A 27,229-nucleotide genomic window follows, 5' to 3' on the forward strand; every position below is an offset into this window, starting at 1 on the left:
ACTAGGTCACATCTGGGACGCATGAACAGTTTTAAGAAAAGTTCTGTCTAAAACTCAAAAACCCTTCAGTGTATATCAAATATTATCAAGCTGATGATGCCAAAAAACTGTAAGGGATTAAAACTTCATTTCATTATTACATTTTTGGTCTTTGCTCTTTTACTTCATTTAATAACTTTTATAGCAACAGAACGACTTGCACATGTTGGAAATCAAAACAGGATGAAAATGGCGAAAAGAAAAGCAAAACATTTCACTTTATGCTTCTTTTTCTTTGTTTGTGAGTTCTCCCCTGCGCTGTGGTTATTTTGTACCAGGTCTGTCTTTCTGGTTATGGGAACGACTTGTGCACATAAGATCTAAGACATCTCTGCCTTCCTGTAAAAATGTGTGTCAACAGAGAAAAAAATAGATTTCTATCAATAAAGAGGATCTGAGGATGTGAGCCTCTCCTGACCGCAGTAACATGTAGGATGCTTCAGTAGGGAAGCACTTGGAATGACCTGCCTTTGGTGGTTTCTAGGGACAACAGCAGAATTTGCTGGGTGCCCACAAACCTTTGGTTGTCCCGGTGCCAGAACATAGTTCACGTGTTGTTACTTTCTCTTTTGTTTGTGATTCTTAAAGTATCTTTTTTTGTGTGAAAAGGAGGCAAAATACTTCCTTTCTGATAGCACATCCTTGGAAAATCGTAAATCGTTCCAAAATGGAATGGCACAAAAGCACAGTAGGCATTCCATTAATTATATTATGCCCACTCACCTCCACTCTTCCCCCAGGTACCTAAAATGGCACAAAGAAAATTCACATTCTCGCTCTCTGCTGCACCATTTCCCTCTGAATTTTTTTTGAAACCTAGAACAGATTTTACACCTTCATAAATGTTAGCATTTTGTTGCTGTTGCTCAGGCTAAACCGGCCGATTAATCCTGATTCTTTCTCTTTCTTCTGTTGACATTCCATATTGGAGAAAGGAGGTCATCTGATGGAAAGGATCTGAGTCCTGTGTCTCAAATTCTGGTGAAATCTGTTCTCCCTTATCCTGTCTCAGACCCCTTACTTCAGATTTATCAGCATTTATTGAATATCTGTTATAAATAGTGACTGGTTCTCTGCTTGGCTGTAGTAGGGGCTCAAAAATCGACTCTATTCCCATCTCCCTCCCATTTGTTATAAATATTCATTGTCTTAGTCAGGGCCGTGGCCAGAAACAGAAAACATGTTCACATTGGATTCTGATGAGAATTAAATGCAGAGACAGTTTACAGAAGTATGAATGGAGTTGGGGAAACCAAAAAGTGATCCTGAGGCACCCAGAGATAGCAACGTCAAGTAGCTGTTACTCTTTAGGCCTGAAGAAGCAAGGGGAGGCCACAGTATCATGGAGCTTGGTGAGAGCTGGTGCTCTGAAAGGCTGCTGCCCATAAGGGCTACAGTCATAAATGGACCAGCTACCATTAGACTCTCGGCACTGAAGAGGTGGGGAGAGGTTACTCCTTATTGGCTGAACTGAACAGGAAGCCAGAGGGCAAAGGGAGCCTGGCTGATGCAGTCTGCTGGGCAGAGAAGTGAAGGGCATGGATCTAGGTGACCAAATGGAAAATAAAGAGCATGCTCACTTCATAATTTAACTTCAGAGCAATTCACGAAGCAGCATTATTATCCAAATTTTAGAAATGATGACACTGAGGCAGTCAAGTTTAAATAACTTGCTGAAGGTCACATGGCTACTAGGTGGCAGCCTTTGGATTTAAATTCACGTCTTCTAGTTCCACACCTATTCTTTTATACCAGAATGTCTGTCTTACAGTTGACATTACATGACCAACCTTATATTTCTGACAATGTGAATCTTGTCAATGATTATGACTTCCATATTTAATTTGGCTGTTAGGAAATTCAGTCAAATGTTAAGCCCCCATTGCTAAGTGTGCAGGATTTGCATTTCTCAGTGGCCTTAACTTACTGTTTTGATCTTACTTTCCTTTTGCCCTGATTTTTAAAATCTTTTTATATTACAGATATTCTCTTCCATGTCTTTTTTGAAGAGGTGAAGGATAAACAAATGAATAAATGAGCAGCTAGTATCTGTGTGACCTTTGGCCTGTGCTTGATCAGCCTTTCTCCTAATACAGACTACCACTGTATAGGGACCCCTAACCCTCACCTCCACCTTCAAACACACACATCCATGACCTCTGCTTCAGAGTTGGTTTTATCATCACAGCCTTTTTCAACAAACTACCCCCAGCAGCCACTACCCATCAATTAATATTGGCAGGGGAGTTGAAACCTATTTGCTATGTCTGGTATAATATGACCAGTAAATTGACTGATAAATCTACAGGGTCTATAATATGGAAATGCCCTATGGAGAGAGTAGCTTCTTTTTTAAAAAATTTAATTTAATTCGGTTATTTATACAGCATGGAGAGAGTAGCTTCTATGCTTAATCACAGACATCCTGAGAGCTTTTACTTAAGCTCATTGTATGTGATGCCCATCATTATAGTCTGACTGCTTCCCATACTTTAGTAAAAGGCAAGATGAGCAATACGGGAGTGCACTCCCTCTACAAATAATTGATTTTTCTTCTTCAGACTCAAATGTGTGGCATTATTCCAAGATATGTCAATGGGTATTTTTTAAAGTTGCTTGCTATTGGTTTTTATCATTCTAGATAAAGGCCTATTTGGCCTTATTAATAGAGTTAGCTCTGCTAAAGCTGCCGGGTCACAGTAACATTATCTCACATCCTGAAGCAGCACGACTGCACCATTCAGAAGACAGTGGAATTTGTTTAAGCAATTTGAGACTTGGATTTCGTTCAAGACCATTTAGTGGTTCCCAAAGGACCATTATTAAGAAGACTTGCCCATAAGTTCGTAATGGCCCTGGAATCAAAATATTACAGATAATAGCAGTTTCTTAGAGTTCTGCATGTATTGGTATATTATAATGTGTTTTCAGGTATATCATTTCATAACCTCCAAACAAAGCTTTAACAAGTTGCATACTAATGCACATATCTGTCTGTAGGTATATAAATATATAAACACAATGCGTTTGAGTCTGTGGAGGATCTACCCAAACTTGCTGATTGCCATCATTAATATGTTCTTTAATCAAATTGTTCCCCTTCTGCTCTGCTGTGTGAAACTCAGGTTCACTGGCCTGTGAGCTTTGATCATAAGGAATGATGATTCTTTTACTCCACTGACAGCCTGAGCACTTTCTCTTTCTCCCCCAAGTCCACAGATTGACACAGATGTGGCTATTTCTGATTCAGATACAGTCTGTTCTTTGATATATTTGAAACTAAAACTAAGAAAGTATTCAGGATTCTGACTCCTTCCAATATAGAATCTTCCTGGAAGTTCTTCTTTTCCATGTTCTTACTACTCCTCTATTTGTTTCAAAGATGAACAATGAACACATTGATGATGTTTTCCCATTTAAAAAATTACTGTCTCATATATCACCTCATTATTTTTCCATATCATCCTGTATAGTGGATATCATGGTTCATACTTTACCAGTGGAGATACTAATGCTCTGGCATTCAGAGCTACACTAGCTCTGGGAGGGTCAGCTGATCCAGTGATGCCATAGTCATTAGTGTTCATCATTTATTGCTGATTTTAAAATATCTGCTGTTCATTTGTGTGTGTACAACACAATACCAGACATTGGGAGTGATTCACAGATATACAGAACAAATCGGAACATGTCCTCCAAGCCCCAAGGTGTCATGCTTCTTTCTTCCTCCAAGTCTTTCCAAGTACTGTTTTTTCCGCCTAACTCTTCTTGACTCTTCCTCATTTCTCTAAACTTCATGAGCAGGGTAGCAGGTCTGTATTCACTGCTGTATCCCTGTCACTAGTGCTCTGTACATGGTAAATGGTCCATCGGTATTTGATGACTGATCTTTGAACTCGGCATATCAATTTGTCTCTTGCTGTCCCTGCAGGAATTTCAGTTCCTTGTTGCCCCGTCGTAACTACAGTTCACATTTCTCTTGCCCTTGGAGTTCTAATGCCATTTCTGCACTCTGAAATAAACTCCTGAAAAAATAGGTGATACAGATGGTCTCAAAAGTCTTTTTTCTGTGACAATTTGTCTCGAAACTTGACCTGGGCCCACTGTCAGTCCAAAATAGAAAGAGTTGATCAGGGACAACACTAAGAACTAAGCATAAATCCTGTTAAAATTCACCAGTTTAATAAAAAATTAATCAGTTTCTGACTTTTGTACTAGAAATAGAATCATAAATTATATCCTTTGCAAATCCAGATTCTCAACTATATTAATTGTTAACACTCAGCATATAATATCTATGACAAAGTTACAATAAAATTACTGCTTCCAGAGTGAGTAGAACATAAATTTAAAAGATTTAACAGGAGGAAATATCCTAACTCCATTATAATGTTCCGATGTTGTTTCACAGACATAAGAAATATTGTGTACATATTTAACTCTATGAAACTTTGTCATCATCATCATCATCTTCTATTCAAACATCTCTGCATTTCTGGCACGAGCACTGGGGCTGAAGCATAGTGTGTACTTAGCAAATGTTTTTGAATTGAATGAATACACTTACTATGCCTGATCCTTGACAAGAACTTTATGGTGTACAAAGTGAACAGTTGTCCAGACATTATTCCATTGGAACCTCATAACAGCCTAGTGGGTTGGATAGAGGGATGACTACCAACTCTATCTTAAAAATAAGAAAAGAACAACTCAGAGGGATTAATTGATTCATCTAAGTTCACATGCAGCTAGTATGTGATAGAGCTGTCATTCAAATCCAAGTCTTGCAACTCCAAGTCCCGACGCTTTTCTGGCTTGACTTTCAAACTTAAGTTTATATATGGTATGAGGACTGAGAATTCCTTAACAAGTCAAGTGGCACTCAATATATTTGTAAAATATCAAAATAAAATTTTTCTATTTTTTTAAATTAGAGAGTCATTAATCTAAATAAACACAGACACCATTAAAACAAATTTAGAACCTGCAAATAATTGAACACATTGTCTTAGGACTAAAATGAGAGGAAACCACGGGGTATGTGGAATAAAAACAATCATGCTGTTAGTGAAGTGTCAGTTTCTCTTAGTCTGAAGGAGTGAGTAATTATCACAAGAGGAAAGGAAAAATAAACCGTAATTAAGCAATGATTGTAATAGTGTTCCTCTGGGGATAACTGTTTGTCTTTATTGCATTCCAGCAACACTACTCTATAGATGATATAGAACCTACTATTTTCATTTTAATAGTTACATTTGATCCATGCATTTTTAAATCTATGATTTTAACAAACAAATTGTTTTCTTAAGGTATTTTAAGTTTAGTAACGCTTTAGTTTTTATGTAAGGCACTATGAACATTTTTAAACAACCAGTGCCTCATTATTTAACAAAAACAACAGACCATTGTTAATTCATTTGGCCCAACAATGAATAAACATCAATAACTCTGCAGTAATTAGAGCTGCTCAGAGAGACAGAGCAACTCAGGAGCTCCACATTTTACTGAAATCCTCAGGCTGAGGCTGGTAGGGGTGCCAAAGAGAAAATTCCAGCATCCAGTTGTAGGATGGGCTTCTTATTTCTTTGTTAATTTTTAAAATAAATTGTAACTGTCCTCATTTCAAGAAAGGTCTTCAATTTATTTACAACAAAAGTACAGGTATAATAAAATAAACAATCCGAAGTCACTAAAAACAACCAATCTGTAAAAGAGGAAAGGAGAAAAATTTTATCAGGAAGTCACAGGAAAATACAACTGAGTGTGTATCATATGTAGTCATGAACTTCTTAGCAACTGAGGAAAAGAAGGAAACATTATTCTTACTATTTAGCAGAGCCTGGAGTTCTGTGAGGCTTTGGATTCAAATCTGTTCTTAGAAAAGGCTTTACATAAATAATGTAAATGAGAGCACACTTTACAACAAAAGTATACACATATCCCTCACATGAGTACATTTTATAGATATGGCCTTGGTGAAATCCAAAACAAACTGGAAAGATAAGACTGTGGTGTGGACCAGAGTGATATGGCTTCCTGGGGATGGGCGCCAGCGGAGAAAAGCGAATAGGTGGGACAGAAGAGCTGAGGCAGTTGGGAAGGTTCCCACTTCACATAACCCTACATTTCTATGTGAAGTAGGACGTACCCCCTCCCCTATTTAACACCTTTCAGTGGCAACCCATTGCTTTCATGATAAAAGGAGATTCTTACCATGGCCTTCAAGGCCCTACATGATCCCGCCTCTGCCCATTTGCAGTCGCATTTCCCTTGGATAACTCTGTTCTCACCATGATGGATCCCTTCCAATTCTTCAAATGCATTGAGCTCGTCCTACTAAGTGCTTCTTCAGAGGCTGCTCCTTCTGCCTGAAATGCTCTCTCCTTGCCCTTTAGCCTGGCTAATTCCTGCTCATTTAAAAGATTTTGGCTTAAGTATTCCTGCTACAAAGAAGACCACACTGACCACTGCCTCGCCCCATTTGTATTAAATCACATCTATAATTCTTTTACACAGAATGTGGCATTTTTCTTCATAGCTAATTTATTTAACAACCTATTTGGGCTTTTATTTACTTAAATTCTTCTTATATGTATATACATGGGGTAGGATACATACATACGTATATTTTCTAGGACCGAGACGGCCTAGAAGCACATCTAGCATCCAGACCTTGGTTTCTAACATCATTCTCCAATAAAAGGAGCTAGGGCTCCCTGGAGAAATGACTGATTCTAGGGGCAGAGAGAATGCAAGATGAGCCTAGAGCATCTCGCAGTGACAGAAAACAAGGAAGTGCTTTAAAAAACGGTGATATGGGGCTTCCCTGGTGGCGCAGTGGTTGGGAGTCCGCCTGCCGATGCAGGGGACGCGGGTTCGTGCCCCGGTCCGGCAGGATCCCACGTGCCACGGAGCGGCTGGGCCCGTGAGCCATGGCCGCTGAGCCTGAGCGTCCGGGGCCTGTGCTCCTTAACAGGAGAGGCCACAAAAGTGAGAGGCCCGCGTGCCGAAAAAAAAAATGGTGATATGTGAAAAGCACATGGCAGTCAACCTGAAAGAGCCCCCAATGGCCAAAGCTGGAACAGTTTGAGCAACAAAATAAATAATGATAGTATTGGATTATAACCTAAAGAATAAAACAAACATCTATGAATCCATAATGATATACATGATAGAATAAATAAATAAATAATTGGAGGAGAAGAGACAAATGTTTCTTACAGAAGAATTACAAATAATAAGAGCAGTTGCTCCCCCTTCCAGAAGGTAGAGCTTAATTCCTCTCCCCTGGAGTGTAGGCTAGGCTGAGTCAACTCCCTTCTAACTAATAGAATATGAAAGCAGTTACTGTAAAAGTAGTAATTTTACAGTAAAGAAATATGACAAACACCACTTCACTAAATGATTAAGGTTAACATCACCAGCGATAAGTCATGTTTATAGCATGTATCCTTGACACAATGTGATGAGAAGCACACTCCACCTTTGGATTATTCATCCAAAAAATCCATAACTCCAGTTGATTGTGAGAAAACATCAGACAAACCCAAATTACCTAACTGGTAATTTTCAAGAGTGTCAAGGTCATAAAAAACAAAGGAAGTCTGAGAAGCTGGCACAGTTTGGAGGAGAGTAGCGATACAAGCTGACTAAACGCAATGTGGTGTCCTGCATGGAATCCTGGGACAAAAACATTAGTGGAAAAGCTGGTAAAGTTTGTAGTTCAGTTAGGAGTATCGTACCAACGTTAATGCTTAGTGATAAATATGCTTTGGTTGTGTTACACGTTAACACTAGGCGAGACGCAGGAAGCACATATAGGAACTCTCCATACTGTTTGCAATTGTTCTGTAAAACTAAAATTATTTCAAAATGAGAAGTTAAAAATATCTTCTCCCACTGAACTCTGTTAGCAGGAATCATCCTGTAGTGATCACTACTATATGTCCATTCCTAGAACAGGGCTGTATGCTGGATAAGACTTTGGTTCTAGAGCCCGGCTGTACATTTAATTCCTGTCTTGGCCACTTATGAGCTGTGTTATGAGCAAGTTTCTTAAGTATTCCAGTCTCAGTGTTCTCATCTATAAAGAGAAAGATAAGGTGGTTGCGAGAACGGCAGGGCTTACTATGTATAAAACACAAACAACAGGGCAAGGTTAGTTATCATTGACATAACTCTCATTCAATGTATCATTGTTGAATGACAGAAAGAATGACACAAGGTTTTTGCTAAGAAAGAGTCACAATTCTATTAAAGTCATAAAGAGAGAGTGTTTGGAGAAAAGGTTCGGGGCACAGAGTAGTATGAATGAAATGGGGGTTCCATGAGGCACAGTGGGTAGGTTGGCAGTAAAGATGGCAGAAGTAAAAATTGTGGAGAGTGAAGCAAGGAGCAGTACTGGAAGTATGTCTGAGGGCCTTGTATCAATATTTTGATTAATAGTGAAGAGCGATTAGCCTCTCTGGGGCATGCTGCCTTAGGTAGGTTCTTCACTGGAACCGCACTCAGCTCTGTATTTGCAGAGGGCTGACCCCTGAAGCATACATTTCTCAGCCTCCCACTTCTGATGGTTTCCAGCTGAATATGGCCAAATGGGAGGCAACGGTGAGACACTGGAGGGTGGGAGATTGGAGTCCCTGGCTGGGGCAATGACTCCAGCAGCAGCTACATCTCCATGAACAGTCCTGCCATGGTCTCAGCTTTTGCCCAGAGGTCAGTGGTACCACCTCTTCCTCTGTCCCTGTAACCTAGGGTCTTAATGGCCTCCTTCTGTCAATGACTCTTGGGTTGCCTCCCTGTCCTCATTTTGGCTCTCAGTTCCTCCGTTACCCATGTAACTTTACCAGTTTTGGAATCGCTACTATGAATGCTCAGGTGGTTTCTACTTCCTGATTAGATTCTGACAAAAACAAAGGTCATGATGAAATTCCCTGTTTTCCAGACAGACTGAAACTCTGGGGCAAGGTTTCCCATTGCTACACTGGTTGTTTTCCTAAGTATCTATTATAGTCAATGTGCTGTGAACCATCCTGGGCTTCAGGTATCCTGACGTTTAGAAGAAGGAGGTGTTGCGGAGAGCCTGTTTAGGATTACTGAAGCACCACTGCTTTCCAGACAGTCCCAGACAGAGAGGAAACATCTGATGGGAGGAGGAAGTTTCAGAATCACAGTGACACAACAGCCAGCCCCAATGATAGATCCATCAGGGGTCATACGGGCCAAAGAGCTCCCCCGCTCAGAAGTATGCCACAGTGGGACTTCCCTGGTGGCGCAGTGGTTAAGAATCCACCTGCCAATGCAGGAGACATGGGTACGAGCCCTGGTCCGGGAAGATCCCACATGCTGTGGAACAACTAAGCCTGTGAGCCACAACTACTGAGCCTGCGCTCTAGAGCCTGTGAGCCACAAGTACTGAGCCCGCACACCCAGAGCCCATGGTCCACAACAGGAGAAGCCACTGCAATGAGAAGCCTGCGCACCTTAACAAAGGGTAGCCCCTTCTTGCCGCGACTAGGGAAAGCCCGCTCGCAGCAACGAAGACCCAACGCAGCCAAAAATAAATTAATTAGCTAAAAAATAATAATAATTTTTTAAAAAAGAAGTATGCCAGAGTATTGGAGCCAGAGCAGGGGCATCCATACCATTCCAGGTCCTTTAAATAAACCTGGCTTAGTCATGCTGGGACTTCATACAAAAAGATGCTACTATCACCAGCACTGTGTCTCCAGCATTCATTTAGACTGCCTCTCACGTGAGTTCTTGCTCTCTTCTTCCTCATTTGGGCTCCATTTCTCACACTTATTCCTCACCTCACCCTTGGGAATAACAACCTGGCTTGGCCGGCTGCCCTACCTTGACCTTGGTATCCCTTCCAGAAGGTCATTCTGGCATTTGTCTCCCAGTTCCTCACAGCCCCACCACAGTGATGGAAGATTCTCCTTCCACACCCCCACTTAGGACCTTACCAGGGTCTTCCTTTTATTTCAGTTTACCCTTAAAAATAGGAAACCAAATGAAAGACAGCATGCGAGAGTTGATGATGAGATTGGCAGCAACAAGTCAGGCTAGATTAAAGGGAAGAGAGATAGAGGCAAGAAGTTAGCTAGGAAGCTTTTAGATGTAGTTAGAACCTAGACTCTCAGAGTGGAAGAGGTGAAGATGTATGGGAAATCCAAGAGATTTCTTTAAAGGAAGATAATAATAGTAATAATATTTAATTATAAAGACACAGAGTATCTAATCTCTTCCTTTTAGCCTCAGTCAGATGGTTCCATAAACATCCTTGCCTGTCTGAGAGACAGCAGCAGTGACAAGTAGGGTTGTTAGGGTGAGGGGGCTTTTGCTTCTCCACAATTTCCACTGGTTTTCCCCTTTAATTCCTTGATCTTGGACAGCTGACGTTTTCTCATTCTTATGGAAAGGGCTTTGCAAAAGCAGTTTTGTGAAGTCTGGTAGCTCCTACTTTCCACCAAATTGAGTGCCCAGAGCAATTCCTATATAGAAATTCTCAGTTCTCTACAGAAAGAGGTAGTTTATTGCTATCAAAGATTGATCACGGCACTTAAAATCTATACTTTATTTTAAAACAATACCATTAGGCAGTGATTCTAAACAACCACGTGCACTCTCATTCTAACCAGGCTCATACATGCCTTCTTTCCCTCTCCTGTAAAGGTGAGCCCGGCAGTGTTCACTTCCCCAGAGGTGGCTCTTTGATGAAAAATAATGAAAATGTTTGTCACCACAGGCTGATACTGAGAAGTTACCTACTCAGCCTAGATAGCAGCCTATTTTTAGCTAAGAATCCAGGAAGAAAATGTATCTGAAGTGTGATATTGTGAAGAGTATGGGTTTTGTATGCATTCAGAGTTAGTTTGAGTCCTTGGTTTCACGATTTACTGGCTCTGTGACTATTGGTAATTTATTTACTTACCATTTATTATTTTCCTATCACAAAAATCAGGATAGTAATATGCCCCTTATAGTGCTATTTAAAGAATTAAATGAGTATTACTATCTGACCTGGCATGTCTGGCATTTAGTGGCTTGTTATTGCTGGTGATGGTGTTTTTAAATGTATTTCCTGAAGGATCATCTCTCTTATTCTCTCCCAGAGAAAAAGTGAAGTTACCGCTATAGTTAGATTGCAATGGTTCTTAATGCCAGCTGCATTTTAGAATTACTTGGCAGAGATTTTCAAATATACCAATGCCAGGCCACATCTCAGAACAATTCAGTCAGAATCTCTGGAGGTGGAACCCAAACAGGTTCTTCTAATATGCAATTGGGAGTGAGAATCACTAGGTTAGAGGAACCATAGATCTGAAGTTGGATGGTGTGATGGTTAATTTCGTGTGTCAACTTGACAGGGCCATGGGGTATCCAAATATTTGGTTAAACGTTATTTCTGTGTGTGTCTGTGAGGGTGTTTCTGGATGAGATTAGCACTTGAATCTGTAGAATAAGTAGAGCAGATTGCCCTCCCTAACGTGGGTGCGCATCATCCAATCTTCTGAGGGCCTGAATAGAACCGAAAGGTGGAGGGAGAATTCTCTCTGCCTAACTGCTTAAGGTGGGACATTGTCTTCTGCCCTTGGACTTGGATTTATATCATCGGCTCTTCCTGAGCTTTTGGACTCGGAACTTATATACCACTGGACTTCCTGGGTCTCCAGCTTACAGACAGCAGATCGTGGGATATCCTAGACTCCATAATTTTGTGAGCCAATTCCTTATAACAAGTATCTATCTATCTATCTACACACACCAACACACACATACACACAGATATATATATATATATATATATATATATCTGTGTGTATACATATATACACACTGTTGGTTCTGTTTCTCTGGAGAAGTCTAATACAGATGACGCTCTTATGATCCTTTGTGCTCTCCAGATTTGAGAAGACTACCTGTTATTCTTCCTCTTTTATGAGGAACATGGACCTTCATTTCCCTAAAAGAGATAGTTTCAGTTTAATATCACCCTGTATTTCAGGTCCAGGGTGGAAGGATTTGACTCAATCTACTTGCAAATGTATGATTTGATGAGCAGTATGTTGCAGAGTTATCCAGTGGATAAATATAAATTAAGTCATGTTCATATTTAGAGACCACTCATGGATGCTTATATATTGGTATATACCTATTAATCTATTATAGTTGTTTCTTTTTTTGATGCAACAATTGCCCTGTTTTGGCCAGTGGAAGCTCTTCGAGTTTATCCAGTGTAAGATACTATCATTATTAGTTATTTTTATTGGTACATAAACTATAATATATTTGAAAGTGAGAGCTGTGATTAAAGTGTAGTATGAGAAACAATAATTTTTAGAACACTGAATTAAGTACAAATGCAAAAGGTTGTGAGGAGAGGAAAATGATAAGGAAAGGTTTAAAAGGGTAACACATTGTTATCTCATTCTACATTTACAGTCATAAAAGTGTTTTTTTTTAACCACTTCCTCACCAACTCAATCACCTTTAGAATAAAGTCAACATTGTACTTACTTCCTGTAGATTTCATAAGCTCCCAGAAGTTTCCTGGCAAGACCCTGTATTAAAAGGAGCAGGTGATATCAAGGTCAAGTATATGTTTCTGATATAAATAGCAGGAAGTCTATAAAGTGTTTATTTTAAGAAAAGTAGGTTTGAAACATATGCTTGAATATACAGAAGCACAATACGTTCTCCAGCGCAATATAACACCTGTGTAGAACAGCTAAGCCATATGTTTCAGAAATTATACTTTAAAAATTACTATGTAGATGTCAAAAAGGAAAATGCACATTTGTAAAAAAAAAAGTTTGTTATTAACATAACTCAACTGTATGGTTTCTTCAAATCTTTCTTAACTGTGACAAGTATTTTTAAAATCTTCTAGGATATGCCAAAACTTCTTCTAAAATCATTAACGTATAATAAACCAAAAGTCTTAGAAACCTATTGTCAAAAGGATGATATTAAAATTTCTATACAATATTGGAATTTAAATCAGCTCAATTTTAATGCAACTCATGAAATTTAGTATTAGAAACTCCATGTGTCACAAAATAGCTAATGTTAGATATATTTCCCATTGGTATCTTCTTGGTCTCAAGGAAGGAGTTTTCTGCCCTTTTTAGCCGAAGATCTAACACTATGTTAAGGTTGTCCATGTTGTAGGTATGTACGTGTGTTTAGGGTTAGGGTGTGCACAGGAAGGGGAGATAAGAGTGAGAAGTCCTCAGGCTGCTGTGTGTGACTAGAGAGGTTCCTACCTGGAATATATAATAGAGGGGAGGAAGACTTAAAGTTAGAATAAATAGAAATACTAAATTTAAAAAGATCACCAAGAAATGCAGGATTGAATTTTCAGCTAGTATTTGACACTAGCTATCCCAATGGCTTGATCTATGGTGCTTCAAGAGCTACAATTTAATTTAACTGAAAGGGCAATTTAATTGAATTGAAAGATTTATTATAATGTGTTTCTAAATAAAAATCTTCTTTAAGCCTATTTTTAATGACTAGTTTAGACCTTGATAATTAATAATATTCACTTGTAAGACAGTATTTGATATAGTAAAGTAGTGAATATAGTAAATTGATACAGTAATGTAGTAAACAGCATTTTGTTTCTATAATTAGGTGAAACAACCAAATTGCACTTAGTAACCATTAATTTGCTGAATAAACCTTATTCACAGATAACACGAAAGAAACATTCATATGACTCAGGTCAAAACATTATGGATTCTTGGTCCATTGGGTTCAAATTACTATAGTGGTTCTATATGAGTGCAATAAAATGCTCGATACAAAAATGGAATAAGTCTGGAAGATGTCTCACAACTTATCTCTCTCTAGGAGATTCACAATGCACATACCATATTTAGACTATTCTAAGATATCCTATAATAACAAAAGCCTGTTTAACTCAGCGTTTCCCAAACTTAGTTGGCCCTGGCTCACTTTTCCAAGGAAAACCTATTATTCTGGCAAACCCTGTAGATCAAACCCTGTTGGCTGCCTACACAACAGCTCTTCCCTCCTCCCCTTTTCTAACAGAACAATGATTTCATTGGAACGGCAATATGCCCAGTCCCAGTGCATCTTGAGTTCTCTAAGCCAGTCTTAAGAATCCCTAGGGGCAGATCTGTGATGCAGAACCTGGCCAACGAGACCTAAGGAGAAGTCTGCTGGGAGGCTCTTCTTTGATCAAAAACGGTGGCATTGCGAGAAGGTCCTGGATGCTGTTATGTGAAAAATGAGATGCCTCTAAAAGTGACAGCATCTTGGCAATCAGGAAGTAACAAACCTAAGGTCAAAAGCCAGCTGGCTGAGGTGGGAGGAACAGAAGGATAAAATGGGCTTGGATCTTCGATGGAATTGTTGAATTCATACGCCAACTTGATGACTGCCTGTCTCCATATTTCTTAATAAGGAAAAAAAAAAATCTTATATAAGCTACTCTCGGGTTATTATCACTTGCAGCTCAGCACCATCCCAAGTGACAAACATTCTCTCGGGAAACCCTGGAGTAGAATAAGAGGGTGTCCTGATGATTTCCTGGGAGATTGAGCACTCAACACAAACTAGTGGGAAAAGGAAGCAAGAAGCGTTGTTCAGGGCTGGGACCAAGGGCACTAATTTAACAAGACTGAGCCTGATGTTCAGATCATGGCAAACTTGGCTTCAAATGGGTCAGGATGGTGCTAATAGTTTGAGGTATATCAATTGTGAGGTACATCAGTAAGGGTAGAAAAGATTATGCTGAGGGAAGAAACAACCTTAAAACTTATGTCTCACTCGAGCTGCATGTTCATTGTGGGTTGGTTGGGGGCTCTGCTCTGACTCATCTTTACTCTGGAGCCCAGGAGGAGGGAGAACCCTTTTCTGGAACAGTGCTGGCTGTCGTACGGGAGAAAAGAAAGTTCTGGGGATTCTCACTTGACAAAGACTTGGTCCATAAATCACACCCATCATTTCTCACAGATCATTAAACAGAACTGGTTACAAGATTCCACTCAACCATAAGAGATCAGGAACGGCAAGCCCTCGGAGAACATCTTCACTGGCTATCACTCATGTCAGCGGAGCTGGCATCGCAATAGAAGTTTCTTGCCAGAAAGCATGCTTGAGGCCTTTGGATTCTCTCTGGGAGGTCTGTATGGGCAAAAGCAAGACCTGGGTTGGTGGCTGGAGAATTACAGGGAGCTGCATTTGGCCCTGGGGCAGAGAGCTCATAAGTGCTAGATAATGTATCAGGGTTCTATCAAACTGCTTAAAATCCAAGCAGGACTCTGGCCCCAGGAGAGAAACTGGAGGGCCAGATGCTTACCTCTAGTTTCTGTTTGCTGAGTTCAGGTAGATAAGCCTTCCATATGGTTTAATTTGAGAGGGATTTCTGGGGCCAGGTGGGATGGGAGAGACGATTTATAAGTCAGAGTAGCAGGAAGGTGAATTTAACTTATGGTTGAAGGAGAGCCAAGGTTCTACCCAGGAAGACAGTTTCAAAAGTCAAATTTGAAGGGATTAGTGAGGCCAGAAATAAGAGAATAAGTAAACAAAGCTCAGGAGGATTACATGCGGAATGCAATAAAATGTGAGGCATGGACTTTGACAAATGGCTTAGGAATAACGCAGTGAACCATGTGAGTGGACTCAACATTTCTTTCTTTGTGCCTAGCATAAGAAGAATTGAGCAATTTCAAGGGGTCATGCCAGACTGGATAAACATGTTTGTCCCTTGGGGAGAAGCCTGTGATTTAGTGAGGTTCCCAGTGCCTAGGGCCTAATGGCAGAAAGACGAATTCCAGACTCACTGGCTGGGGAAGAGCTGCAGCTGGTCTGAATTGGGTGTACACAGCCTGCCTCAGCCTGGCTTATCTTCGGGATGGAGCAGAGCTGAACCTTCGGGTGAAAGACCTTCAGTACCTGAGCTTAGCAGAGCTGAGAAAGGCAGGGCTGGATGTTTCATCACTTACAGATGAGCCTTTCCAGACAGGCCTGCATTACTGACATCCTTAGACCTCTTGTAGAACCTATCAACCGTGGTGTGCATTGGGCATCTAGTATGACATTTCTGGGCTTGTTAAATCTCTTTCTATGTGTGTCCCCTTTCTCTGCAATCTGCAGCTGGCCCCTTTACGCACTGACGGGAACTATTGCAGCACTCTTGACATAGTAAGGGCCTAGTACTGGTTGGTTGTTATGGATAGAACACAGAACTTTCACCTATAGAAAATGAATATAAAGTCATCCAACGTTACTGGAAACAACGCTTCTAGATGCTTCTAGAAACAACGCATTTACTTTATAATGTAAAAATGGATGGGTTGAGGAGAAAAACTGGTGTTCGTTGCAGTTCTATTTTATATCAGGCACTGGGCCAGGCACTTCAAAACATCATCCCATTTACTTGTCACATCAGCCGTGAGGCAGATTTTCATTTCTTTTACCTTATAGATAAGGAACGGAGACTCACAGGTTACTAGCTTGCATGAGTTCATACACTGTGTGGATTAGTAAGCAGTGAAGCTGTGATCCGAAGGCAGGACTCAGTGACGCCGTGGCTCAAGCCTTTATCGCTTCACCACTCTGCTGCCAATAGAAATAACGCAGTACTTTGATCAACCAATGAGCATCAGAAGGGGCCTCCTAGATATTCATACATCTTCTAAAGAGGGGGACCACAGAGGAGAGAGCAATTAGCTAACTAATGAATCATCCTCTGTTGCACAAATAAGCTAATTGAATTTACTTAGGAAGAAGCATTGGAGTGATCCTGCCTCTGTGATCCAGCTACCCAATCTTGGGCGAGTAACTTAAGCTCTTGGAGACGTGGTTTTTATAAAATGAGATCCCTCCCTTTGTCAGGCCTCCCCTCACCAATCTATTATGAGGAGCAGCTGAGATTACATGCATGCAGTCAACGTGGATACTGCAAAGAAATATTCAAATGGAAGGCATCATTATTGACTTTGCCTAAATACCAGACAATAATAAGTAAAATATTTTCCACCTCCAGTGTATTAAAATTGTAGAATAGGGAGCCAGGCTCACCCTAGATTTTAATAAGGAAACACTTCTAATCAAGACTTCAGGTATGACTTAAGCAAATAAAATTAGGTCTTTAGAAGCATTTATTCTAATATGTAATTTTAAATGATTTTCTGCGCAGAATAGAGATTGACCGTAAGATTAATGGGTGAGCTAATAATAAATTGGAAAACCTTAATTTATTAGCAGTGGTCTTTGTTTTTATTTAAGTTACTTTTGTTTTATAAATTTTATATAATTGTCAAATATTTAGAAGTACTGGGAGAAACATCCTTTTTAAAAATGTACTGCTTTTTAAGTTCTCTCTGTGGAAACTAGAAAAGGAAGAAAAAGATTTTTATGTTCAAGACTTCCTCCTATTACTGTCAATAACAGTTAAGTGCATTTATGGAGACATGAGACAGCACAAAGATTCTTCTGTAATTCATCAGAAGGCCCATCTTAAGTATAATTACATTACACAGCTCTGCTTGGTCATTAGTTTTTGTTTAGTGACAATGTCCTTCATTTTAAATCCTTTGATGGTAATTATTTGTAACTACACCCTTGAATTCTGAAAGCATGTGTACTGCAGTCCTGGTGAACAATGGGTATTTCTGGACTACGATGCAATTGGTTTCCCATAAAAGATCATACAGGGAATGGGCTGTAACAACACTGAAAATTTTTTTTTTTTTTTTTGCGGTACGCGGGCCTCTCACTGTTGTGGCCTCTCCCGTTGCGGAGCACAGGCTCCGGACACGCAGGCTCAGCGGCCATGGCTCACAGGCCCAGCAGCTCCGTGGCATGTGGGATCCTCCCGGACCGGGGCACGAACCCATGTCCCCTGCATCGGCAGGCGGACTCTCAACCACTGTGCCACCAGGGAAGCCCAATACTGAAAATTTGCAAAAGGTTTCTGAGCTTGAAGTACAACCCGAAATGAGGTGTGTGGTGTTGTGTGTGTGTGTGTGTGTGCACACACACATGCGCAATAAAAAACTAAAGGCAAGTCGTTAGGTATAAGGCATGATTTTCTTAACCATTAATGACCATGTCACATTTTAAAGTTTTCAATGTTGCTTAAATTAAGGTTCGCTAACACATATCTTAGATTGTTTGATCTGCAAGTGAGACATTTTTGAGATATTTTTAGTTCTACCTGCCTTCTTTGTGCAGAAAAATGTCTCATCTTTGTGTATTTATTTATATACTGAGCACCCATATGTGTTTGGAACAATTTAGGTGCTGAGAACACAGGCCCTGAGAGTCTTAGTTTCCGACAAGAGCAACCAGGTCAGTGACAGGGCAACAAACTTAAACCTGAATAACCTGATTATCCTCTGGCCTGTGAGAAACAGAGGGTCACCTTAACATTGAGACTCTAATGCTCAGCTTGTTACCCTTACCTGCTGATCTGGTGCCTCCTCAGAGCTGGGTGTTTCCAGGAATGCCCTACATTATTTTCACCACTCCCCTTGGAACGCATACTCTCTATCCCTCTGCTCCCCAGTGCAACTGGCAACAACATAGACTGTGGTGTGAATATAAAGACCACCACCCAGTCGGGGTCTCCCTGAGAGAGGGTATCCCTTCTAGCTGTTGCATTTGGACTCCAGCAAACTCTGGCATTGGGTCCTGTCATTTACTGCCGCTCTGCACCATGTCACCCATTCCGCTGTCCTTGTCTTTTCCTCTCCACTTCCCTCTCCCAGCTTTTATTCTCTCAGGCTCTTTGGAAAGCCACATTTATGTTCTTCACATATGGGAAGTATTTTTGGTCAAAATGAAAAACCCAAAATGTGTTCCTTAGCAAAATGATTTGCGAAACAAGGCTGGCTTCAACTTGAAAGAAAAGCTTTTAGTAGGCAACCAAACCAAACAAAGATCCCACAAACCACTCTGGCCACACTGTAATTCTTATTCATAAAAGCTAAATACACTTATACTTTACATGTGTGCATTAAATAAACCCCCCTTCCCAGTGCAAGAAGGTGAGTATTGGAGTCATTAAAATTTTTATTCTCCAGCTACACATGGTTAAAGAAATCCATAGAGACATTTACATTTTCCTAAAACACTGGTTTTATAGTAGGAACCAGAATTATTTTCTTAGGGATTAACCATCTGGCCAGGTGACACCAGAGAACACTGTGGAAACAGTATTTGTAGAGTGTCTATCATCCACATAGCACTGTGCTTGGGCCTTTATAGAGTTTCTTCACTGAACCCTTATGACCAACATTAGGCGGTAGGTAGCAAGATTATACCATTGACAGAGGGGGGAGATTGAGGCCTAGAGGTTGAGTATCTTGCCCAAGGTTTTTCAGCCCTTCTAACAGTGCTTCTCACTGTTAAGATATCAGAGGATTTCTAGGGTTCCCATGTTCCTTGCCTCACCTGTGTGTGTTTTCCTTTCTCTATAAGCAGTGGGAAGCTAGGGTTGGTTTGGATAGGAGTTGCCTGAGAGAAGGACCAGCAGCCCCGCTGTTCACCCACGGCACGAGTACTCTAACTAAAGAGCAGGCTGTGGGGCTGGATTCCTCTGCAGCTGTTACAAGATGGTAACACCCAAAGCGACAGATCTGGATTCGAATCCTGTCTCCACTGCCACCTGAGGGATTCTGGGCGAGCTGTTTATGTTTTCTGAGTCTTAAGCTTTCTTAACTGGAACATGGAGTTAATGTTACCGTAAGTTATGCTATGGTAAGAATTGAAGAGAACATACAGGAAGAACTTGGCAAGTAGTTGCTAATTATTCACTCTTCCACCTCTGTGTTCCTAGCCAGGCACAACTTCTGCATTCACCGCTGCTTTGCTTGAGTGGGCCCAGGCCTGACCTGGTTTCTAAGTCAGAGCTGATCAGTATTAGCAGCTTAAGCCTGTCTGTCTGACTGTGGTCCTGACATCTTGCCTTAGGTCCTGCTAACTTCTCCTCTGAGGTGCTGAGTCTGACTCCTCAATCCTTCTCACCCATAGCTCAAGTTCTGGCTGGGGTCTAGGTGAATGAACTGGGCTTCTTCCTGCTGCCAGAGCCTGCTGGATTAGACAGCCACACCTACCTTCACACTCTAGTCCCTGCCCAAGATCTCTATATCCTTTGGATACTGTAGAATGTTATTACAGAGCTGGCCTTTGCAACTGGGTGTGGTCATTCTACTCAAAATTTTTATTGTTAGTGTTCTGAGCATCTCCTACATGCCAGGTCCTGCAAAAAGACAGGCATGATCCAGACAGTTGAGCTAGGTGCGTTACAGGTATTATTTCACTTAATCCTCATTGTGATCTGGTAAAGTAGGTACTGTGAATATCCTCATTCAAAATCTGAAGTTTAGGAAGATTGAGGGCCTTTCTCCAAGTCACACATCAAGTCACAGGTGGAGCCAGGCCTAGAATCCCAAGCCAGGGCTCACAGCCATTACATCATAACGCTTTCCATCCAATCTGTTAACCTTCCACTGCTTCCTCCTTTTCTTGCTGTTGGATGTGCTCTACGGCGGCAGGTGCCGTCTTTTAATGTGGCACCTCTTCCAGTGTACTGTGATCAAGTTACTTGTCTCTGTTTCTCTTTAGACTGGGAGCTCCCTGAAGGCAGGGACCATGTTTTCTTTATCCCTGTACTCCAGCGCAGAGCACAATAGCTGGCACAGAATAAGTACTCCAAAAGAGGTTTGAAGACTGAGCTGTAGTGGCTTTCTCTTCTCTACCTGCTGACTTATGTTGCTGAAGTTCCATATGTTCTCTATTCAAACTCATCTGAATGATGACAGCTCTAGAATCAAAACTAGCAGTTACTCTTGGGTCCAAAATGGTATGTGTGTGTGCGTACGTACATGTGTGTATGTTTGTGTTTGTATGTGTGTGTTACGGTATCAACTAAGGTAACTGTAGTTGTGTTTTCAAATACTTGTCTGAATCAAAAGCTTTTAGCCACCATGTTTCTTTTCCATACGCTTTTGTCTTTATGACAGAGATATTTTTAAAGAGTATAGTCCATTAAAAAACAGAATGCTGCCCAATTTGGGTTTTGTCTTATGTTTCCTTATGATTAGATCGAGGCTATGCATTCCCAGCCAGAATGATGTTATGTCCTTTTCAGGCTATCACATCTGGAGGCCCATGATGTCTATTTACCCATCTGAAGTTAATTTTGATCACCCAATCAAGATGCTGTCCTATTTCTTCCCTGTATGGTTAACTTTCTTTTTCTTCTTGTAACTGATAAACAATCTGTGAGGAGACATTTTAAGACCATGCATATATCCTGTTACTCATCAAAATTTCCTCCTGGAGAACAGTATGGAGGTTCCTTAAAAAATTAAAAATAGAACTATCATACGGCCCAGCAATCCCACTACTGGGCATACACCCTGAGAAAACCATAATTCAAAAAGAGTCATGTACCACAATGTTCATTGCAGCTCTATTTACAATAGCCAGGACATGGAAGCAACCTAAGTGTCCATCAACAGATGAATGGACAAAGAAGATGTGGCACATACATACAATGGAATATTACTCAGCCATAAAAAGAAACGAAATTGAGTTATTTGTAGTGAGGTGGATGGACCTAGAATCTGTCATACAGAGTGAAGTAAGTCAGAAAGAGAAAAACAAATACCGTATGTTAACACATACATATGGAATCTAAAAAAAAAAAATGGTTCTGAAGAACCTAGGGGCAGGACAGGAATAAAGACGCAGACCTAGAGAATGGACTGAGGTCACGGGGAGGGGGAAGGGTAAGCTGGGACAAAGTGAGAGAGTGGCATGGACATATATACACTACCAAATGTAAAATAGTTAGCTACTGGGAAGCAGCCGCATGGCACAGGGAGATCAGCTCGGTGCTTTGTGACCACCTAGAGGGGTGGGATAGGGAGGGTGGGAGGGAGACGCAAGAGGGAGGAGATATGGGGATATATGTATATGTATAGCTGATTCACTTTGTTGTACAGCAGCAACGAACACACCATTGTACAGCAATTATACCCCAATAAAGATGTTAAAAAAGAAAAATAATTCCCTCCTGGATCCATTGATGATCCCTGCCTGCCCCTATCTTAAAGTGATGTTTGCAAGATGACTATTCTGCAGTTAAATGCAGTATCTGAGTTTAAACTGGATCCTACTCAGGAGAGAAAAATGCCATAATAGACGTTATTGAATTATTGACAAAACTTGAATATGAATAGATTAAATAAAAGTGCTATATAAATATTAAGTCTACTGAAATTTACTCTCAAGTGATTCATAAAAATTTGTGTGTATATATGTATTCATATGTATACATATATATATATATATATACATATATATATACATACACACACACACATGCATATAGAGAGAGAACATATAAATGAGAAAGCAGACAGGATAACCATTCAAAGGAAAAAGTTAGGTACATGGGTGTTCCCGGTATTATTCCTATTCTTGCAGTTTTTCTGTAAGTTTGAAATTATTTCCAAATAAAAAGTTAGTAAGTTTTTAGCCACCTGTAGAATAAACATTAGATGCCCTACCTGAAGTTAGGTCTTTAGTGGCTGACATTGAATCAGTTACCAAGGACAGTTTCTCCTGGATTGAATGATCCTCAAGTTCTAGTCCCATAGGAGATCCTATGACTCTTGGTGAAGTTTCTGTCTCCATGATGGTGCCTGTGGAAACTACCAAGTAAATAACGGTGGTATTGTGAAATGGAAGACTCTAGTTCTGGTTGCACACGTCTCAGTTTTCTTTATTAAAAAGAAAATACAGAAATGATGAAATGATACCTAAGGGTCTTAAGTATAAGGTGAAATGACAGAGGCCCCTGATGCAATGACATGAAACCTGGCATCCGCCCGTGCAAGCTCAGTTCAGTCCCCTTTCATGATGGATGCATACTCCTTCTGGTGTTCAACCAGCTTTAGGAATACTTGATATTTCTTGTCATAATATCTGCAGGAGAAAAATAAATATGTTGGATGATCTCAAGCAAGACTGTTATGCTGCTTCCCCTGACATTTAGAAGAACAGAAGTGTTATCTGTTACAGTTTTGCAGACACTTCCCATTTTTTGGATGCTGACAGCATCCTGAGTCACATGTTTCACACTCACTATCTTTAACCTCCATGGGTGAACCTACATCTCCATTTCAGAGGTAAAGGTTTTAGAGCTGAGATTTGCTCAAAGAGGCAAATCTAAAATAGTATTGCTAAGACTCGGCAGAGCTGGAATTCAAACTCAGGGCTATCCGACTTCAAAGCCTCCACTATAACACAGTGGAAGTGCCGGGCTTGACACAGGGCCTTTCACATTCCCAGCTTCAATAAGTATTTCATATATGATTACCCAACCCCCCCACCCCTGACCAGTTTAGCGACTGGTTTAATGTCACAGCCTGACCAGGGATGCGACTGAACATTTTAATCACCCTTTGCACATTCCACACCTACATTTCCTTTGCAGACTCCTTTATCTGGGAGTAAAACCCCATGAGAATGTGACTAACACCTTTCCTGGAGCTGTGCCCTGCCTTCTGGGCATCCCACAGAGGACCCTTTTCTCCTGTACTATCCAACTGAGTCTTCACATAAGACCTGTTAGAACTGGTGTTGGCCGTGAGTTAGAAGGCAGAGCAGCTGAAGCTACCTTGGCATCACAATCTTGAAAAGGACAATAGTAGCTAAGACAAATTATACTTGGAGACGGAAGCTTGGCCCTTATTCCTCTTGGCTGGGAGGAGCTGACGTGAGGTAAGGGGTTGATGAACCCTGTCTAGCATGTCTTGGTAGGTTCTGGGGTTCTCTGAAAAGAAGTCCTCGTGAAGGAGCATTGGTGCAAGCTTGGGAATTGGGGGAGAGACAGAGTGTAAGAGTAACCCTGAATGCACACAGGGACTTCTACCTGTAACATGCAGAGCTAAACAGATTAATAGGAACACCCCTGCCCAGCATTTCTACCTTAACAATTCTGGTAACTTAAGAGGCCAAACACAGGGTTAAGAGGTGGACTCTGAGGCCTGGGTTTGAATCTCAGCTTGGCCCCATTACTAGCTGTGTGACCATGGATATTTTACTTAATCTCTTTGTTCCTAAATGTCCCTATTTGTACATGAGAAAAATTACAAGACCTACCTCAATAGAGGTAATGTGAACTGTTATGTGAACTAAGTGAGGTAGTATTTGAGAAGAACTTAGAACAGTGCCTGACTCACAGCAAGTGACATCAATGCTAGTTATGGCTACTACTTAAAAAATTAACATTCCAAAATTACCATCAATCTCACTATATGTAGATTATACTAAAACCCACTCTATGAGCCTCCAAATTTATTAATCATAGAATGATTTTGGGGACAGCAATTTTCTTCTTCAAATGCTACTCTCTGACAATCTAACGTCAAGCAATTTTTTCACTATATGAGTTGGATTTTCTGACTTTGGGAAACTTCTAGAAGGAAGCTTGGGTCAGTACTCTTTCTCATACACTTGATGATTTCTAATTTTAATACTGACAACTTTGCAGCAACTTTGTTCATTGGCCTTATTCTTTGTACAGTGGGAAAAGCATCGTTTTTCCAGGCAGAGAAGCCTAGGTGATTTGGGGCAACTTCTTTAAATGGTCTGAGCCTCAGTTTCCCTGCTGTAAGAGGGATGATAACAGTACCTACGTCACAGAGTGACTGAATTTTAAACATGAACATGAAATATTATGCGGACTGTCAAGTGCTTACACGATGTGAGCTAATGTTCTTACATCCTTCTATTATCCTGAAATGTCAAAAGATGGAGAGACTATATTTTTCCTTTTTTATACATGGGAAGCTGAGGTCCAAGGTGCTTCTTTCCCTGTGCTTTTTATTTTCCAACTTTTAAAATTGTGGTAAAGTATACATGAAATTTACCATTTTAGCCATTTTTAAGTGTACAGTTCAGTGGCATTAAGTACATTCATATTATTGTGCAGCTGTCACCACCATCCATCCATAGAGCTCTTTTCACCTTGCAAAACTAAAACTCCACCCATTAAATAATAACTCTCCATTCTCCCCTCCTCCCTAGCCCCTGGCAACCAACATTCTATTTTCTGTATCCATGAATTTGATTATGCCAGGTACCTCATATAAGGGGAATCATACAATATTTGTCATTTTGTGACTGGCTCTTTCCGCTAACATAGTATCCTCAAGGTTCATCCGTGTTGTAGCGTATTTCAGAATTCCCTTCCTTTTTAAGGTTGAATAATATTCTGTTGTTGCATATACCACTTTTTCTTTATCCATTCATCTGTCAATGGACACTTGGGTTGCTTCCATGTTTTAGCTACTGTGAATAATGCTGCTATGAACATGGGTGCATAAATATCTCTTTGAGACCATGATTTCAGTTCTTCTGGGCACATACCCAGAAGTGGAATTTCTGGGTTATATGGTAATTCTATCTTACACTTTTGAGGTACCACCATACTATTTTCCACAGTGGCTGCACCATTTTACATCCCACCAACAGTGTGCAAGGGATCTAATTTTTCCACGTCCTTGTCAACACTTGTTATTTTCTGGTTTTTTGACAGTAGCCATACTAATGGGTATAAACTGGTATCTCATTGTAGTCTTGATTTGTATTGCCCTAATGATTAGTGGTGTTGAGCATCTTTTCATGTGCTTATTGACCATCTGTATATCATTTTTGGAGAAATGTCTATTCAAGTCCTTTGCCCATTTTTGATTTAGGTCGTTGGCCTTTTGGTTATTGAGTTTTAGGGGTTCTCTGTATACGGATATTAATCTTTTATTAGATATATGATATATAAATGTTTCCTTCCATTCTTAGGTCTGTGTGGCACAGACCTAAGTAAGTGTTCTATACAGACAAGAACGTGATTTGAGTCAAGGAGATGTTGAGTGTAGCTCAGAAGGAAACTGGCTCTTTCCACTTTCAAATCTTCAGGCCGCCTGCAGATGGTGCTAGAGCAGCGTGTGCGCCTCTCTCACAGTGGCTGACAGCAAGCCGCCAAGGATTCTTTTCAAAAGAACGTAAGCTGTGACAAAGCGAGAGAGTAGCAGGGACATATATACACTACCAAAAGTAAAATAGATAGCTGGTGGGAAGCAGCCGCATAGCACACGGAGATCAGCTCGGTGCTCTGTGACCACCTAGAGGGGTGGGATAGGGAGGGTGGGAGGGAGGGAGATGCAAGAGGGAAGAGGTATGGGAACATATGTATATGTATAACTGATTCACTTTGTTATGAAGCAGAAACTAACACACCATTGTAAAGCAATTATACTCCAATAAAGATGTAAAAAAAAAAAAAAAAGAACATGTGGAATCTACTCAAAGAACTTAAAAACAGACTTCCCTCAAGAGTCTTCAGAGGGTCAGTGAAGAGATGGAGAAGAATAATCTGTTTCTAATTTCAACAAAAGAGAGATGCTGCTAGGCCAGGGCTCCCACTGCCATGGGGAACTCAGTTCTCTCCATGTTCCTGCATTGAGCTCCCCCATGTAAGGGCCTGCTCCACTCATCCTGGTACTTAGAGAGGGGTTTATATTCAGAGGATTAAGAGCCCAGCTCCATTTGGAGACTTGCTTCAAGAAAATAAAAGGATACCGGATGGCTCTTTCCGTGGACGTTTCCACTCCGTTAAATGTCGATTATGCTTTGGTGGGATCAGCACCTTTGCCTGTCCACTGTATAAGGTAGAAGTTGCTTTTATGTCTTAACCTCAAGTACTTTCCTAAAATGATAAAAGCCACTTGCACAATTGTTCCTTCGTCTCTAAACTCACTACCAGTGACTCAAGATAGGTCCTTTTCCTCTCTCAGCTGGATTGTTGAAAAACTTTTCATCTGGTCTTTCCTACCCTTAGGCCCTCTAACGCATCCTCTAAGAGGATTTTTCTAATATCTGCATCTGACCAGGTCCCACCACTGCCTAAAGTTCAGTATCTCCATTTCACCAGTAGGATGAAGTCTGAGGTCCTTAGCACGGCCTCAAAGCTCATTATGAGAGGACCCACTCTGTTCCCCCCAACACCCAATTTCATTCCCTGCCATCTCCCATCTCATACTTTGCATTTCAGAATTATGAGTTGTTGATAGTTTCCTGAATATACGATGCTGTTGTCACCTTTATAACTTTGCCTGTGTTATTCCTCTACTGACAA

General features: G+C 40.6%; 1 protein-coding gene across 11 annotated transcripts in view; it reads right to left on the reverse strand.

Annotated features, from left to right (window-relative positions):
• Positions 1–2,836: 2,836 nt before the first annotated feature.
• FGGY (FGGY carbohydrate kinase domain containing) overlaps positions 2,837–27,229 on the reverse strand; it is a 433,125-nt gene continuing 408,732 nt past the window's right edge. For 5 of the 11 annotated variants that reach the window (XM_073789204.1, XM_073789201.1, XM_019942372.3 and 2 more), the window contains one exon: positions 22,787–23,016. In XM_073789204.1, coding sequence (XP_073645305.1) covers positions 22,935–23,016 — 82 coding nt within the window. In that variant the 3' untranslated portion in view covers positions 22,787–22,934. Of the gene's footprint in view, positions 8,123–12,561; positions 12,606–16,514; positions 16,636–22,598; positions 22,743–22,786; positions 23,017–27,229 lie in introns of those variants that run through there. The other 6 variants (XR_012324582.1, XM_073789156.1, XM_073789205.1 and 3 more) reach the window with 6 other exon arrangements.

The sequence above is a fragment of the Tursiops truncatus genome, chromosome 1 (assembly GCF_011762595.2).
Source record: "Tursiops truncatus isolate mTurTru1 chromosome 1, mTurTru1.mat.Y, whole genome shotgun sequence".
NCBI classification, from domain to species: Eukaryota; Metazoa; Chordata; class Mammalia; order Artiodactyla; family Delphinidae; genus Tursiops; species Tursiops truncatus.